The sequence below is a fragment of the Grammomys surdaster genome, unplaced genomic scaffold (genome assembly GCF_004785775.1).
Source record: "Grammomys surdaster isolate TR1022 unplaced genomic scaffold, NIH_TR_1.0 125953, whole genome shotgun sequence".
Taxonomy (NCBI): domain Eukaryota; kingdom Metazoa; phylum Chordata; class Mammalia; order Rodentia; family Muridae; genus Grammomys; species Grammomys surdaster.
Window position 1 is genome coordinate 1,533,161 of NW_021620773.1, and position 15,423 is coordinate 1,548,583.

The window sequence follows — 15,423 nt, forward strand, 5'->3', positions numbered from 1 at the left end:
CACACTGGCTTCTGCAGCCCACACTGGCCACTGCAGCCCACACTGGCTACTGCAGACCACAATGGTCACTGCAGCCCACACTGGCTACTGTAGACCACACTGGCCTCTGCAGCCCACACTGGCTACTATAGACCACACTGGCCTCTCCAGCCCACACTGGCTACTGTAGACCACACTGGCCAATGCAGACCACACTGGCTATTGCAGATGCTGAGGGCACAGTGAAGATGAGGCTAACAATTCATGGGTTCCTCAGAAAGAGAATGCTCTGCCCTATTGGAGGACTAAACAATACAGTACTTAGCCAGCAAAACATGTTCCCACTATAGAGAGATGGGTAGGGCCCAAGCATGGCTTCCAGTACCACCAGGTAACAGTGCAGACAGATGCAAAAGGTCTTCTCATTTGTCTTTGTAATAAAATGAATAACTTCCTTTTGAAAAGGTGAAACCACGACCCTGGCCAAGTCCTCGGTGATATGCAGCTATGTGCCAAGGACTACCACTGTAACCACCTCAATACTCTATCATTTTGTGTCCTCTTGTTTCCCCAGGCACAAAATGTCACAAACAGAACACCACCCCAGATCACAGACCCTTACTGCCGTCCAGTCCAGAAACCGCAGAAGTAAAGACAGAAGGAGAGAGAGCAATCTGTGACACAGTGATGTTTCCTACAGTCACCTGAGCCATGGACTTAGAGATTGTATGTCTCTAACTAAAAAAAGCCTAACAGATCTAAGAGATCCAAACAGTTTACAAACAACGTTTAACAAAGCAACTGTTTAGGGTTATGATGAACCGTGCTGAGGCCAAGCCAGAATTATTTCCAGGAGAAAGAATTTAAGAACTGTAATTACATATGAAAAGTTGAACATTTTTCCCAACATAAATCCACCACAAAATTAGGGGAAAAAAACATAACCCTCAATGATTTTTGATATTTAAAAATTAAATAAAAATCCTTTAGGAACCAAGTATAGGCATTCCCACCAGCTTTGAACGCCTACCCCATCTTGGGTGCAGGGCAGAGTGTGTTGGGAACCCAAGCAGGGATGAAAAGAAGGGTCTGTGGAAGTGACAAATCAGCCATTTCTCCCACAGTTGGAAGACGTGTGTGACCACAGCCTAGCATCCTGGGAGCTCTTCTGTTAGAGCTAGGATACAGATCTTAACAAGAAGAGATTGGGGGAACCTACTGGTCATATGCAGTGAGCTAGAGGTAGTCCCTCTACCCAGGCAAAGTCCAGTACATCAGAAGTAAGAGAGAGAGGATGCTGGGTAAACAAATCCACACACTCCAGGCTCTGGGCATATCTGACTCCCATTCACTCAAGAGGCAGAAGTGACATTAGAAGCCAGGGAAGACTTTTCCAGATGTTGGTCTCAGTATCCAGTCCAGGGCCTGGTGTATCTGACCCCACATAGACACTGTGTTCCCTGCAGCCATGCTGGACACACAAGTCATATGGCAAAGGGCCCGTAAGGACACGGGGGTAGAACCTGAAGAGGAGACAGTGAACTCAACAGCCCAGGGGTGGGGTTGGGGGTGCTAAGTGGGGGTAGTCCAGCTCCTTTCCCGGAGCCGCCAGACTCAAACTCCTATCTGAAACAGCTCTGCTCTGGTCTACAACACACCAGCATGAAACTGGCTTAGGGGAAGGAGAAGACAAAAGATACACCACAGAGCAGAGATGAACACCCTGATGTTCCCATCTCAAGAACCTCACTCCTCCAAATTCCACAGCCTGACCCCAGAGACCATCCCCTCCCCAACTCTGAGACTCAACACTTGAAGGGGCCCTCGTCGTAAGTTCTCTCGCCTTCTCCCCACCACACTATCTTCAGAGGTTACATGCCTAGCTTGCCTGAATCCACAAGGACTATGCTTGTGCTCGCTATTACTCCCAGGGATGCCCCTGGGAACTCCATTTACCATGTCTCTACCAGATTCCCAAGCAGCAACGAGATAAGTATGTCAGACTGCAGACCACTCTGACTTGGACTCATCACACACCAGCACCCGATGGTAGGGACAGGCAAGCCAGGCCTAGAATCACAGCAGAGGACTTACCCCCTTTTCTTCTCCGGATGGAAGCTTAGAATTGAGAAACAGAGCAAAGGGAGTTAAGAGGAAGACCTTATTACATGGCCCCTGGGCCACTCTGCACAATTATTTCTGGTTCCTGTTCTCCACATCCCCACCTCCCCAACAACCAGGTCCCACAGGTCTGTCCCCATCTATGCCTCCTTCTGAGACCAGTAGAACAAGCCTAACAATGCTCTAAACCTCTAGAGGAGAACAAGCAAAAGCGGGAAGACACGTCGTGTACACATGCATACTCACAAGCATGCACACACACACACACATGTGCACACATGCACACACAGAGATGTGCACAATTAAACTGTACTTTGGAGCAGCCAGATGTTCAGAACTATTCACCAAGGTGGGTCACCTTTGAACACTCTGTACTGAGATTTTTGAAAGGTTTGTTTTTGTGGTACTGCAGATGGAACCCAGGGCCTTGAACATGCTGGGCAAGCGCCACACTACGGATACACACCTCTATATCCCAAAGCAGGTCTGTAACGGCAAGCAGGATCCGTATTTGGTAAAGAAATCTTCTCTAGACTAAGGCAGTAGCAGGGACCTAGGCTGACCTCTTATCACAAAAGAAAGACCCAGAAATTGAGGGAAGTCTTAATTTGACCTACATAAATGCCCGGGACCAGTTTGACCACACTAGGTCCCTGCCATGGGTTTCTGTTAATCCACGTCCATGACTCAAGCTGACCATATAGGCGTACTTGGTAAAGGAACTCCAGACTACAAAGAGAATGGAGAAGGGGGTGACCTGTGCCTCTTCCCCCTCTCCCACCTCTTATGAACAACCCTTCCATTTTTTTGAGATGTGGTCCAGATCGTCCTTGAACTCACTCTGTGAGTTCAGACAGGCCTGGAACTCACAGTAATCCTCCTGCCTCAACCTCCTGAGCGATAAGTACATGCCACTTCACAGAGTTCTCCCGATGATTTGTGCCAGACACCACCACTTCCATTTTATTTAATTAATTGATTTAATTTGGATCAACCTCTGCTCACTCCATTAGTTCCCGAGAACTCAACCTTCTTCTTCCTCCTACCTCACCCTGCCTCCTCCTCTACACAGCATGAGCCTCAATCCCTGTACCCATGTCCCCCTCACCTCACACTGGTTTCTTCTGCCCAGGTGTTCAGGTTATCTTTTTGACAAACATGGCTCCTAAGGGGCTCCACCAGTGACTGGCAGAATAGGCATGTTTATAACAGTGGTGACTCAGCATGTCTCATTTCTACCTTTTAAAAGCACACACAAATCCAGGCATGATAGAACATGTCTGCAATCCTAGAACTCAAAAGGTATAGGCAGTTCAACAGCTGCCTGGACTACAGAATCACCCTGTCTCGAAGTAAAAGAATAAACAGTGGATTGTGGGATGCTTGGGGATTTGGAGAACTCTATGATGGTCTGCCTTCCTCAAATCAGACACTCCCAGAAGGACCAGGTCATCTCTCAAGATAGTCTTTGAGTCAGGGCAGCTTACTGAGCCACTGACTTTGGTTTTTCTCTAAACACAGGACTATTCAGAACCTGGTTCCAGTTTCAATAGCTAAGGCCCTGGATATAGGAGTTTAGGCAGAGGCTCAGGCTGAGCTGCTCCCACACCCCTTCCAGCCTCTACTCAGAAATACCATGATACCCTGCTCCTCTGGCCCACCAAGATCTGTAGCTGTAGTTACAACTATAGCTGTAGTTATAGAGCAGAGAAAAACATTTAACTTCTGCTTCCATGTCTACAGACAAAAGCCATAGCCAGACAGAGTTCTTCCACTCCTAGAGCAGTGCCTCTAGGGAGTGCAGAATTCAGGATAAATAACACACACCTCTTAGTAGAAAGTCAGAAAGGCCCTTCTGACTTGGTTATAGAGCAGCTTCTAGCAAGAGACTCTAGGACTGTGCACCAAGGTCCAATCAGACCCAGTTGTCTACCATATTGGTTTATTGATCCATGGCATAGGTCTGTTCTCTATGACTGACCTGGGTTAGATCTGACACTGAGTCGTGAAGTCTACTGGTGTCTCGGCTCTCTCTAGTCAACCAGTTTGGCTAAAATGATTTTCATCATCTTCTGTCTCTACCTCTCCTGATGAAACAAGTCAAACCATTGCTCACTCTGAGACACCGACTCCCTCTACTGGCTCTGGTATTTTTAAACATTTTTCTGCTTGTCTGTGGCATTTTAAATTTCTACTCTGACAGATCATATTTATTTGTGACATACTTCTTCAGAAAAGAGTCTCATATTTCTGTTTGCTTTTTGAGAGATCCTTAGCCTTTCTATTAATTTCCTCTGGAATTCCTATCGAGTAGATGTTGCGGTCTCCTTGTTTGTCCTCAGGTCCCCTAACTGGTCCTTGATGGCTTCCTAAGCTGATTCTGGATGGTCAAACTGATCTTCTCACTCACTGTTATGGTTTTTTTTTTTTTTAGCAAGTCCTGGATTCTGTATCTCCATGCCACAGACTCTTCTGTGTGTAGCTTGTTTGTTTGTTTGTTTCAATGAGTTAAGGATCATCCCAAACTTGCTTGCCACTGTTGTTCATATTATCCTGTTAATTTCACTAACTCTGTTACATTTCCTGCCTTTATGTAACTGAAACCTTTTACTGTACTCCCATGCTCTGATCTCCAGTTCTTTTCAAAAAAAGAATTTTTTAGATTATTTTGGGTGCTTCTGTCTGCGTGTATGTATGCATACCATGTTCATGCCTGGTACCTAGGAGGTGAGAAGGGTTGGATGGTTGAGACCCTTTATGTGGGTGCTGGGAACCAAACCTGGGTCCTCTTGGAGAGCAACAAGCACTCTTGAGTGCTTGCCCATCACTCCTGCCCCTTCTGTTTTTTATGCTAATCTCAGAGTCTATAGTTGCTTCTGGTTTTTACAAGTCCACAGCACATCTTCTAACCTTACAGGGGCTTCAGGACCTGGCACTGCCCTTGAGAACTGCCATCAGGAACCAGAGGCACCAGGTTCCTAATTCCTTCAGCTTTGATTTTCTGCTTCACTTCTGAAACCACAGGATTCCTCCTCCTTTACACTATCTGTAATTTTTATTTTATTCAAAATGTTTTCATAGAAAATCCTGCTCACGTCAGCCCTGCTATCTTGGTAACTGTTTTCCAAACCAAACTAAAACTTCAGTCAAGGCACCTGCTTGGAACGTAGCAACTCAGCCTACAGCCAGGACATGGTCAACGCTGAGTCCATAAGCAAAAGACAGGGATAGTTCTGAGAGCCAGGATAAGGGTTTCCTTTCATGACAGAAGCCAGAGAAAAGTCTGAGAATTTGATTAGGCTCAGACCACAAAAGCAAAGAGTGTTTCAACCTGTCAGACATATACCCACCATGGGACTGTTGACAGTTATGATGCACCCACCATAAGGCTCTTAACAGCCAAACACATTAGCACATGCCCACAACGACAATAAAAACCACACATATCTGCACATGCCTATGATGAGACTAAGAACAGTCCTATGTGTCAAGATGTGATCATGCATATAGGACATACCTATGACGAGGCTGGTAAATGTCACATATCAGGACATGGCTGTGAATATGAGACATGCCCATGACAAGGTTAACTGGCATATGTGTCAAAATATGTCACGCATATGGGACGTGCCCATGACAAGGCTGGTAACTCATACACTTGTCAAGATGTGCGGCTCATGTACATGGGACATGTCCACGTTGAGGCTAGATATTTGTATACATGTCAGAGCATCATAGTCATGTACAGGAGACATGCCTATAACAAGGCTGGTAACCGTCCTACATGTGCACATGCATACAGGATGTGTTATGCATATGGCCATAATAAAGTTGGCAACTGCCCTACGTCAGGATGGGATCGTGTGTATCAGGAAATACCCACAGCGAGGCGGTTGGGAGTCAGCCTGGGACTGTATCCATTAGAGGCTAACATACTTTTTGCCCACCTCCTGCAGTTCACAAGGCCCCATCCCCTCACTGTGTTAGAGGTGCTCACAGATACCTCAACTGGGTCAATAGACTCACTCAGCAGAGAAGTGAGCAGGTACCAACCGAGAAAAATAAACACAGAGGTGACCTGGCTCATGCCAGGCAGATTCGGGAGCAGACTCTAGGTTGCTCCACCACTGCTCTCTGCCAGCTAAATTGAAATGCAAAGTCTTGGTGGAAAAGCACAGAACCAGGGACAGCGCTCACACACACATGCATGTGCATGCATGCGGGCATGCTACGGGGCCAGACCTTGTTCCCCAGCCATCTGTCCTCATAGTCCCTGCCCAACTCCAGCTCCTCACGCTGCCCTGAGTCCTCATCTCCTCCCTTGCTCTCACACTCCTCGCCCAAGGTACCCACTTTCCCCATCGCTCCAGTCCCACCCCTAACTGCCCATCTGTCTCTAAACCCATCTTTTCCTCGTTCTGTCTGAGCCCCAGTTCGGTAGTACCACCCTCCCATACCACCGGCATCCGCCCCCACTTGGGCCACTCACCCACCGTCCACCCGAAATGCTCACCAAGCTCCTCAAGCTCAGCCGTCATGGACTTGGACCGCAGGGTCAGCGTGGTGCTGGGGGCCCTCTTTGGGGGTGGTGGGGCTGCAAAGAAGAGGGAGGCCTTGGCCCTCCGGTCCAGCAGCAGGCGGCGCGGGGTGGCCAGGTGCAAGTGCCACTTGCGTTCCACCGCCTGGACCTCCTCGTACTCTCTTGAAGACGAGTCACACTGTGCCAAGATCTTGTTCAGGCTGCGACTAGATGCAAACTTCTTCATGGTGTGTGGCACTCAGGGAGCAGTGGAGCCGGGGCACTTGGGCCCCTAGGGCCCATAAGACTCCCAGGACCAAGGCCTCAAATGGTAGTAAAAGCACCAGCAAAGGCTAGGATGCTGGCTGGTTCTCCTCTGAGGATCCACCCTGCGGGCTCCAAGGCCCCAGTGAGTGGGCACCACCCATGGGGGCTGGGTAGATCTCCTGCCAGACTACCTCCTGCTGCCTAAAGCACCCCAGGCCCAAGTACCACTGCTCTTTGTGAGACCAAAGTGTGGCCGGGCAAGCGGCACACCTGGGCTGGGCCGGCAGCAAAGCCTCTTAGGCCCAGGCTGTGCCGCGTCTTTGGCGTCGGCGCGGGGAGAAGACGCTTTTCCTCTTCCCTCAGGTGCCGCCTCCCCCTTCCCTGCACAATAAGCAGCAGCAGCAGCAGCGTCAACCTCACAGTTGCCATGACAACCCGGCCTCCAGGCAGCTGCTGGCGTCGGGAAGGAGGGCTCTGCCACACCAGGGCTGGGGGGATTCACAGAAGGGGAGAGGGATCTGAGGAGGGGTAACCTAGGATCAGGGGTCAGAGGCCCGGTCAGAGGTCAGGCATCTAACACTAAGGACCTGTGCAGAAAATAAGGGCACTTTATCTAATCTCAGGCAGGAGTGTGATGTCAGCTGTGTAGGATCAGAGATGGGGAAAGGAATGTGAACCTGAAGTGAAAGGTCTGAAAGGCCAGCAACCCGAACCCTCACCTCTGCGCCGAGCACTATCCTCCTCTGGTTTCCTGGTCACAGACACAACCTTCATGACCAGGCGGTTGCCACCCTGACGGATGAGACCCACCACCTGCTTGTGGCCGACCTTCACGACGTTCACACCGTTCACCTGGGATAGACAAGCAGCTAGGTAGTGGGCCAACTGTCCCAGCCTCAGACCTCGGGAGTTAGTAGTCCTCTCCCCCTCCTGCTGGGCAGGGTCAGGATGGGCCTCACCTCAATGAGGAAGTCCCCAGTTCGAAGCCCGGCCCTCCAGGCCACGCCTTCCACATCTACAGACTCAAGGTATTGGAGTGCAGGGAAGGCGGGTGTGGGTGTAAACTCTTCAATGGGGGTCTCTGCTGCAGGGAGAGTGAGAGAAGAGGCACTCACAAGCACAGATCATGTCAGGAAGCCCCCACGAAGCCATGTGACTACTAAAGCATAGCAATGGGGTGGGATGGGGTGGGATAGGCAGCAGGTAGAGCTACCCAAACCACTGTACATCCCTCCGTCAACTCCCTCATTTACTCTCAGCCACTGAGAGTGGCGATCCCCACAAGGGAATGAAAGGCTAAAAGGTGAGGGACCCGCTGCCTTGCACCCCAGTACACTCCAAACCAAGACATACAACCATATTGGGGCGGGACTTTAAAAGGGGAAAGAGGCAGAGGCCAGTCACAGAAGATACTGACAGCAACGCAACCCCCCAAATCTACATCCATTACCTTTGGCGCCCCGGAGAACAAAGCCAAAACCCTCATGGTCCCGTTTTTGCAGGATAGCCACCTTATCATCAATGACATAATCACTGACAAAGGAAAGCAAGGTTGAGTGAGGGGAGGCTGCAGGGTGCCCGGCAGTCAGGCTGAACCCACAGGGTCCCATCTGCACTAGAAAACCCAGAGTGACAAAGGCAAAAGCTAACCACCCACTCCCTGCCAACCTCCCACCTCCTCATATCCTGACATACAAGGCCCGGGTAGTGTCCCTGTGTGTCCACACCCCTGCCAGTACCTGTGTGAAGTGAGGCTGTCATAGGAACCCACGGTGTAGTGGCGGAAAAGACGCTTCGTCCGGTCTTCTCTGGTTTCTGGAGGGAGCATCAAAGGCTAAGAAATGATGGTGGCCCTCCACCTAGCTGAATTTTCCCCCAACTGTGCTGATGTGCCCCCACACCCTCTAGGCCTAGATGCAGGTAGGGGTATGGTTAGGGGCAAATCCTAGGACCCGGGGCCCAAAAGTCCTAAGGGAGTAAGGCTCAGATAACCATACATGGAAGTTAGAGCCAAGGGGAAACCAAATCTTGGCCGTCTCTCCTTACTTAACATGCAGCTAGACACCATACAAGGTCAGGCTAGTCCAGTCTGCAAGCTGAGAGTACCTGTATGTGTGTCTCACAGTCAGGTATAAAGGCTGTGTCGGTGCTTATGTGTGTCAGATGAGAGTCATGTCTGCTATCTGTACACAAGCCCAGGATCTAGTAGCCGACATGTGTTTGGGTAAGCCACGGTGCATACTGGGGCTGAGGTCATGTACGTGCTGTGCTACCAGCCTATATGTGCGCCAGTGTGAAAGTATCTGAACGTGTCCACCGATTTCCACACGACAGCCAGGTACACAAATTCAAGGGAAGAAGAAAGGGATTATAAAGTGTTCGGATTCCTGCCCTGACTGTATTCCACAGGATTATATACATATCTGTCCTTTGACCTCAAAGTTCTTCGTGGACACTATGGAGCTGCCCAGGACATACCTCCTGCTGAACATCACTTTAGCCTTGTAGATTTCCTGAAGGTTCAAATCCACAACTAGACCGTAAGCTTCAGAATGGCATCTCTGGCTGCACTTGCAGTACCTCAGACGGCCTCAAGATGGCACCACCACAGTTTTCAATTTCTTTCCTCAACACCTCTCCCTCCTTCATCTTCTCCTGCTACATAGCCTAACACTTCTCAAGACTCTTTTTTTTTTTTTTTTACTTCAACAACCATTCACCTACCAGGCACTGTTTAATTTAGAATAGAGCAAAGTCTCCGCCTTTAAGGAGTTAATAAGCTATTCTGAGAAGTGGAATCAACAAGCAATAAATATAAAACGCCAGCTAGCAGGAGAAAAGCCAGCAGGAAAGGGATGTCAAAGTACAATTCTAGGGAGAGCGACAACCTCATCAGACAGAAGAGCTGAGCAAAGATCCAGACAGTTGAGGGAGCAGCCTGCAGATATGAGGGTGCCGGACTTCTGGGGGTGAGGCAGGCAAGGTAAAGCCCATGTCAAAGGCATTAATCTGGAGCAGACTCTGCGGGGTCTGTGCAGCAAGAGGAGAGGGAGGCATGGGGGTTAAAAATTGAAATCAGGAGGAACCTGAGATTTTTTTTTTAAGTTGGGTTCCGTATTGTTTAGAGTTTTAAAAAGATTTTGCTTTTATTTCATGTGTTTCCTTACATGTACATGTGTATCATGTGTATGCCGGTGCACTCACAGGCCTGAAGAGGGAGCTAGATGCCCTAGAACTGGGGTTACAGAGAACCATGTAGGTGGTGGGTACCAGAGTCCTACAGTACCCTGCTTTGTTTTTTGTTGGGGGGGGGTTGTTTTGGGTTTTTTGGTTTTGGTTTTGGTTTTGGTTTGTTCTTCTTCTTCTTTTTTCTTTTTTTTTTTTTTTGAGACAAGATATCACTACATACAGTCTGGGCCTTGAACTTGGGATTATCTGTCTCAGTCTTCTGAATGCTAGGATTACAGGCACGTGCCACCACACCCAGCAGAAATAGATAACTCTTTCAGGGCCTGGCTTCTCAGCAACTCCAAGCTCCCTAAAGTGAAAGACCAGATGTCATGACTCCTGTGGTCACAGTGGCCGGCAGAGCACCTGACATAACAGAAGGCATGCAACTGGCGAGGTGAGTGTGTGCGTGGGTGATGCATGGGCAAACAGATGAATGAAGGGAAGGAAGGAACATAACCCAAAAAGTAAATGTGTAGACCAATGGGCAGGATGCTGAAGGTCTGAGGGAATATCAGATGAGCCAACGGACACACAGATCCGTGAGTGTACAGACATACGGTTGGGATCCATGACTGGAGGGAAGGGGAAGCTCCATGGGGTAGTAGGTGGACAGAAGGATGAGTAGGTGAGTTACAAGATAGATGGACAGAGGCAGGGTGGAGCAATGGTTAGAGGATCTTCCCATCAGATGACATGGCTATCAAGAAAAGTACTAGTCCAGGCTTCAGGTCCCTCCCGCTTTGTGTGAGACTCTCGATAAGTTAACCGTAACATCTGAACCTCTCTTTCCACAGTAGGAAACATCATGTCGGGAGGCCACTGGGTTCTAACAACCTGTATGATCAGGTTCTAACAGCCTCGTTCTGGCCACATCGACTTGCTTACTAATTCTCTTCTGTTTGTCCCACTCTAAGAAACAAACACACACTTGCTGCCCGGTCCTGAGACCAGTGCAGGTGAGACCTCACCATCATGTAAGCGGCCCTCCTCAATTCCTCCTAACCTAACCCAAGCACAGCCTTCTTCAGGCTAACCCAAGCACAGATACACTTTGCTAGCTGAACCATGTCCGTGAGACCTGCAGTGGACAGGAAGCCCCCGGTTCCACCATTCTCACACTAGCATGAACTTGGCTCACCCCTGCTCACCTCTGTGCCCTGCCCTACCCAGATCTTAACCCTAGAAGACATGCGCAGTCAAGCAGCCTCGTCCCGATCAGGTCCTATTTCAAAGCATCTTGTTTTTTAAATTGTTATCAAGCAGACAAACTATTTATTATATAACACGGATTCATGTTCTGGTTTTATTAATCACACACAGGAAAAGCCAGCTGAAAAGAATGTGCCCAGCACCAGCTCCCAAGTGGAACATTCTCTCCAAGTGGAAAGGGGCGGGCAAACGGTATAGGAGGGTATGTTAGGCCTTGAGATTCTTGCAGTCACTGGCCTCAGCATCTCCTACCCTCAGCCTTCCTCAACTCCCTCAGTGCTGCAGGAGACCAGCCTCTTTGGCTCAGGTACAGATAAGGACCTGTGTCCTGTGAGATGCTGACCTAACCTCAGTGCCGGCACAGCTTCTCTCCCTGGTCTTTCAAAGTCCTCCTTCATTCCCACTCTGGTTCCTGAATCAGAGTCTGGGGGTGGGGGTGGGGGGGTGCCAGGGCTGTTGGAAACAGGTTCCTGTTGCTAAGATGCCCTCTGTTCTCTGGCACCACTCAGCCTAAGTCACAGATAAGAAGTTCTAATCAGAGAAGCAGGATGGGCATTGTAGCTGGGGTCAGAGGGAGGCCACCATTGCTCCTATACCTCCCAAAAGGCAGCCCCAGAAGGGCCTTCACCATATGTCCAGCAGTGTAGCTCCCAATCACCTAGGTACTTTTGAACCCCACTTCCTCAGGTCATCTATGATAGCTATGGCCCTGTTAAAGGGGTCCTGTGGTTGCTAGAAAGCCTCCAGCTCCATCACTCCCACATCGGCTGCTCTGTGATCCTCTCCTTTCCCTGTGACCTTGACAAACCCTGCTCACCTCTCTGCCTTGCCCATATCTTGATCTTGGCCCTAAAATATCTGCTTGCTCAGCTCCTACTACAAGATCATTCTTTACCTTGACCCCGAGGACAGGTGACTAGACTCACGTTCTTCGCTCCAGCTTAGCCATCCCTCACAAAGCTAACTGCTTATGTAGCAAAATGAAGAACAAACGTTCCCACCCCTTGTGGGTAATGACATCGCAGAAACATACTAAACACTGGCCCCCACCTCCCAGGATTGCTAGGATAGGTCCACAGCTTCATTCACATAAAAATGCTAAAACTCATGTCTGGCGCTGCTCAAACACAGAAGCTGGCAACGGGCACAGTTCTAGAACGCTGTGTTGGATCCTCTATCAACATGAGGAACCCATCTGCAAACTACCCAGAGAATTCAACCTAAACAACACCTTTGCTTTTTGGCTTCTTCAGGCTAACTCTGGATCTCCCCCTCTCGGTGGCCTGTGCATCTGGGGGTACACTTGCCCTAACCACTGACAGCCAATACAAGGTCCAGCTTGGAGCAAAACTGACAAACATCTCCTCCTCTTGGATTCTGACTCCCAACTCAAACCCCTCTCCTTCCTCGACTTCAGAACAAGGTCCAAATGTTCCTGGGTCCACAGTTCTCAGACCCTTGCCCCATCCTCGTGGAAAAGCGCAAGACTAGCTCCTGTTCAACAGGTGTACAGCTCCTGCCCCTTGTCCTTTACTCTGTCCTGTTGGAACTAGGCCCCAAACCTCTGAAATCATTTCCACCTGGATGCCACATCTACTTTCCACAGGCAGCAAATGAATGCAACAACGCCCTTCTATCCTCCCAGCAAACCCATCAAGGCAGGGAAAGGATAAGCCATGTAAGAAAGCACAGCACCTAGCCAGCAGTAGGTCAGTAATTGAGTCCCTGCATAACCTAGGCATCCATCAAGTTTGACACGGGGCCGAGGTTCCTGCCCACATGACTGTGGGCTCCCCTGGGAAACTGCCAACTTAGGGTAGAGGCCACCACAACCCAGGGCTCAACCTTCCTACGTACGGAGAAAGGGACATGTGTACCCTGATCCGGACATACCACTGGTAATCACCCCGGAGTTCGGAGTTCGTTTGTCCTACCCACTCTCTGGAAACAAGATAATCGACCTTGTGGCCTCCCAGAATACCCGAGGGCTCAATGAAAGAGTATACCCCAGACGTGAAACCAGCCCGCACTGGGGACTCCAGAGGACCAGCGACTGTCTTCAGAACCAGAACCTAAAGGGATCCTTCCTAGAAGTCCAAGCATTCAGAAAGATTGGACCACAGTTCCTCAGCAGCCCCAGGAGCTGCAGCCTTTCACCTCACATCTCTGTAAGAACAAGGACCATCCTTCATCAGCTGCCCTTAGACCATACGAACCCCAGGTACCCCGAACCATTCCTTGGGGCCCAACTGGCCTCATTTCCTCTTAGCTGGCCCATGCCTCCTGCTCTGCCCACTTGGGCAATCTGTCCACTTTGGAAAAACGCCTCTTTCCTCACACTGACCTCTTTACATAGGTGCCAGCCGCTCATGAATTGGGAGCTCCACGAACCTGGTATTTCCGTGAAGAATGTACCAGAAGGGTGGTCACCATCACGGGAGACTCGTGTGCCAACACGCCGACAGAGGATGACCACGAGTGTATTCCTCCAGTCGGCATGGCAAAGGTTCACATACCCATGTTCCTAGGAACACGCATGCGTGCCCATCGTGTATATGTGCAAATCTGAATGCATCTTGAGTGCACTGAGTTTGCTTCTCAGTCTTAGTGACATATCCAGATGTGTTACCAAGAAGACCAAAGAGAGACTAGAAGTGTCTGCCCTTTGGGAGGTATCTGAGCAAAAACTGGGGTTACTTACCATGCCGTGTGTCATACTGTCGCATCTGCACTTCCTCCACACAGTCAGCTGGGAACCAGCCTGTACGGCCCTTCACGGTTCCCTCCCAGAAACCGCCCTCCCCAATGCTGAGCACTAGGGAAAGAAGCCAGACAGGTTGTCAGGGCAAAGGAGGACAGCAGGGTACCCTCTTCCCTGCCACCTGAGGCTCGGGTTTTGCCCACGACGCTGACCCTTGCTCTCTTTCCAAACCAACATCCCTCCTAGCATTTTCCCTAAGAAGATTCTGGGATCCATACAGAAGAGAACTGAACAGATGGCCTCAGCAAAGGACGGACATGTGGGAGACAGACAGACACAGATGGACACACTGGAAGAGGGCAGAGGCAGAAACAGGGGCCATACTCTTGCTCCTGGCCACAGTGACCACTTCCCCCCAACCACGATAACTGACATCCACCCAAGAGTCACTGCCCAGAGCTTGGGGTCATTACGAGGCAGCCAGTGGAACAAGCCACATTATAGACCAGGAAGGCTAGTCTCCACAACTACTTCCACCTCACAGACAGAGTGCTCAAGGTAGAAACCCAATAATCGCAGAGAACTCCATGAAGGGGGGTGGGGGGCGGCCTGTCTTCCCCATCCATGGGAGAAATGTGTGCTGTACACAGGCAACCACAACTGTTACAGATCCCCCGAAGATGGCAAGCCCCCCTCACCTGTATCCCAAGGATTGCCAATGAAGAAGCCCCAGAAGTGACACAGGAACCCCACAAGGCATGGGAGCTCTGAAATGGGTTAGGGTCCTTCCAACGCAAAGACCCAGTTGTCGCTGCACCCCCCCCACCCCGTCGTAACAAGAACCGCCCCAAAAGAGCCAAGCCTCTACCATGACAGCGCCAGAGCTTCATGCCAGGAGCCCATAAAACCAGGGCCAGAGACTGAGACCCCGGCGACACAGCAGCTTGTTGGAATGACCCAGGGATACCCCAACCACGGAGACACCCCCCACCACCACCAAATGGCAATGAAATAGGCCGCGTGCCCCGGGGCCCGCCCCCCAACCCAGCTCGCGCCCCTCACCCCGCCCGCGCCCCTCACCCTTCACGGCCTCGCCGCGGTGCAGCGGGATCTCGCCCTCGCCCTGCGGGCTGTGCGCCTTCACAGCGATGAACTTGCGGCCGGGGACGGCACTGTAAAGTTTCCGCTTCGGGCCCCGGGGCGGCGGCGCGGGGGGCGCGGGAGACGCCGGGCCGGGGCCGGGCGCGGGGCCGGATCCGCCGGGCCCGCTGGGGCTGTAGACGAACACGTAGGTGACGGACGCGATGCCGGGGGGCAGCGGGCACGCGAAGCCGGCGCCCGGGGCCTCCATGGCGCACGGCCCGGCCCCGCCGCCGGCCTCACCGCAGCCGCCGCC

The 15,423-nt window shown here is 50.8% G+C and overlaps 1 protein-coding gene across 1 annotated transcript in view; it reads right to left on the minus strand.

The window, feature by feature from the left end:
• The window catches only part of Shank3 (SH3 and multiple ankyrin repeat domains 3), a 56,582-nt gene that overhangs the window by 17,869 nt on the left and 23,290 nt on the right, over positions 1 to 15,423 (minus strand). The window contains exons 11-17 of the mRNA XM_028753641.1: positions 15,108 to 15,301; positions 14,028 to 14,141; positions 8,626 to 8,701; positions 8,337 to 8,419; positions 7,846 to 7,970; positions 7,606 to 7,738; positions 6,614 to 6,694 (exon numbers count right to left, since the gene is read on the minus strand). Of these exons, the coding sequence (XP_028609474.1) occupies positions 6,614 to 6,694; positions 7,606 to 7,738; positions 7,846 to 7,970; positions 8,337 to 8,419; positions 8,626 to 8,701; positions 14,028 to 14,141; positions 15,108 to 15,301 (806 nt within the window). The remainder of the gene's footprint in view (positions 1 to 6,613; positions 6,695 to 7,605; positions 7,739 to 7,845; positions 7,971 to 8,336; positions 8,420 to 8,625; positions 8,702 to 14,027; positions 14,142 to 15,107; positions 15,302 to 15,423) is intronic.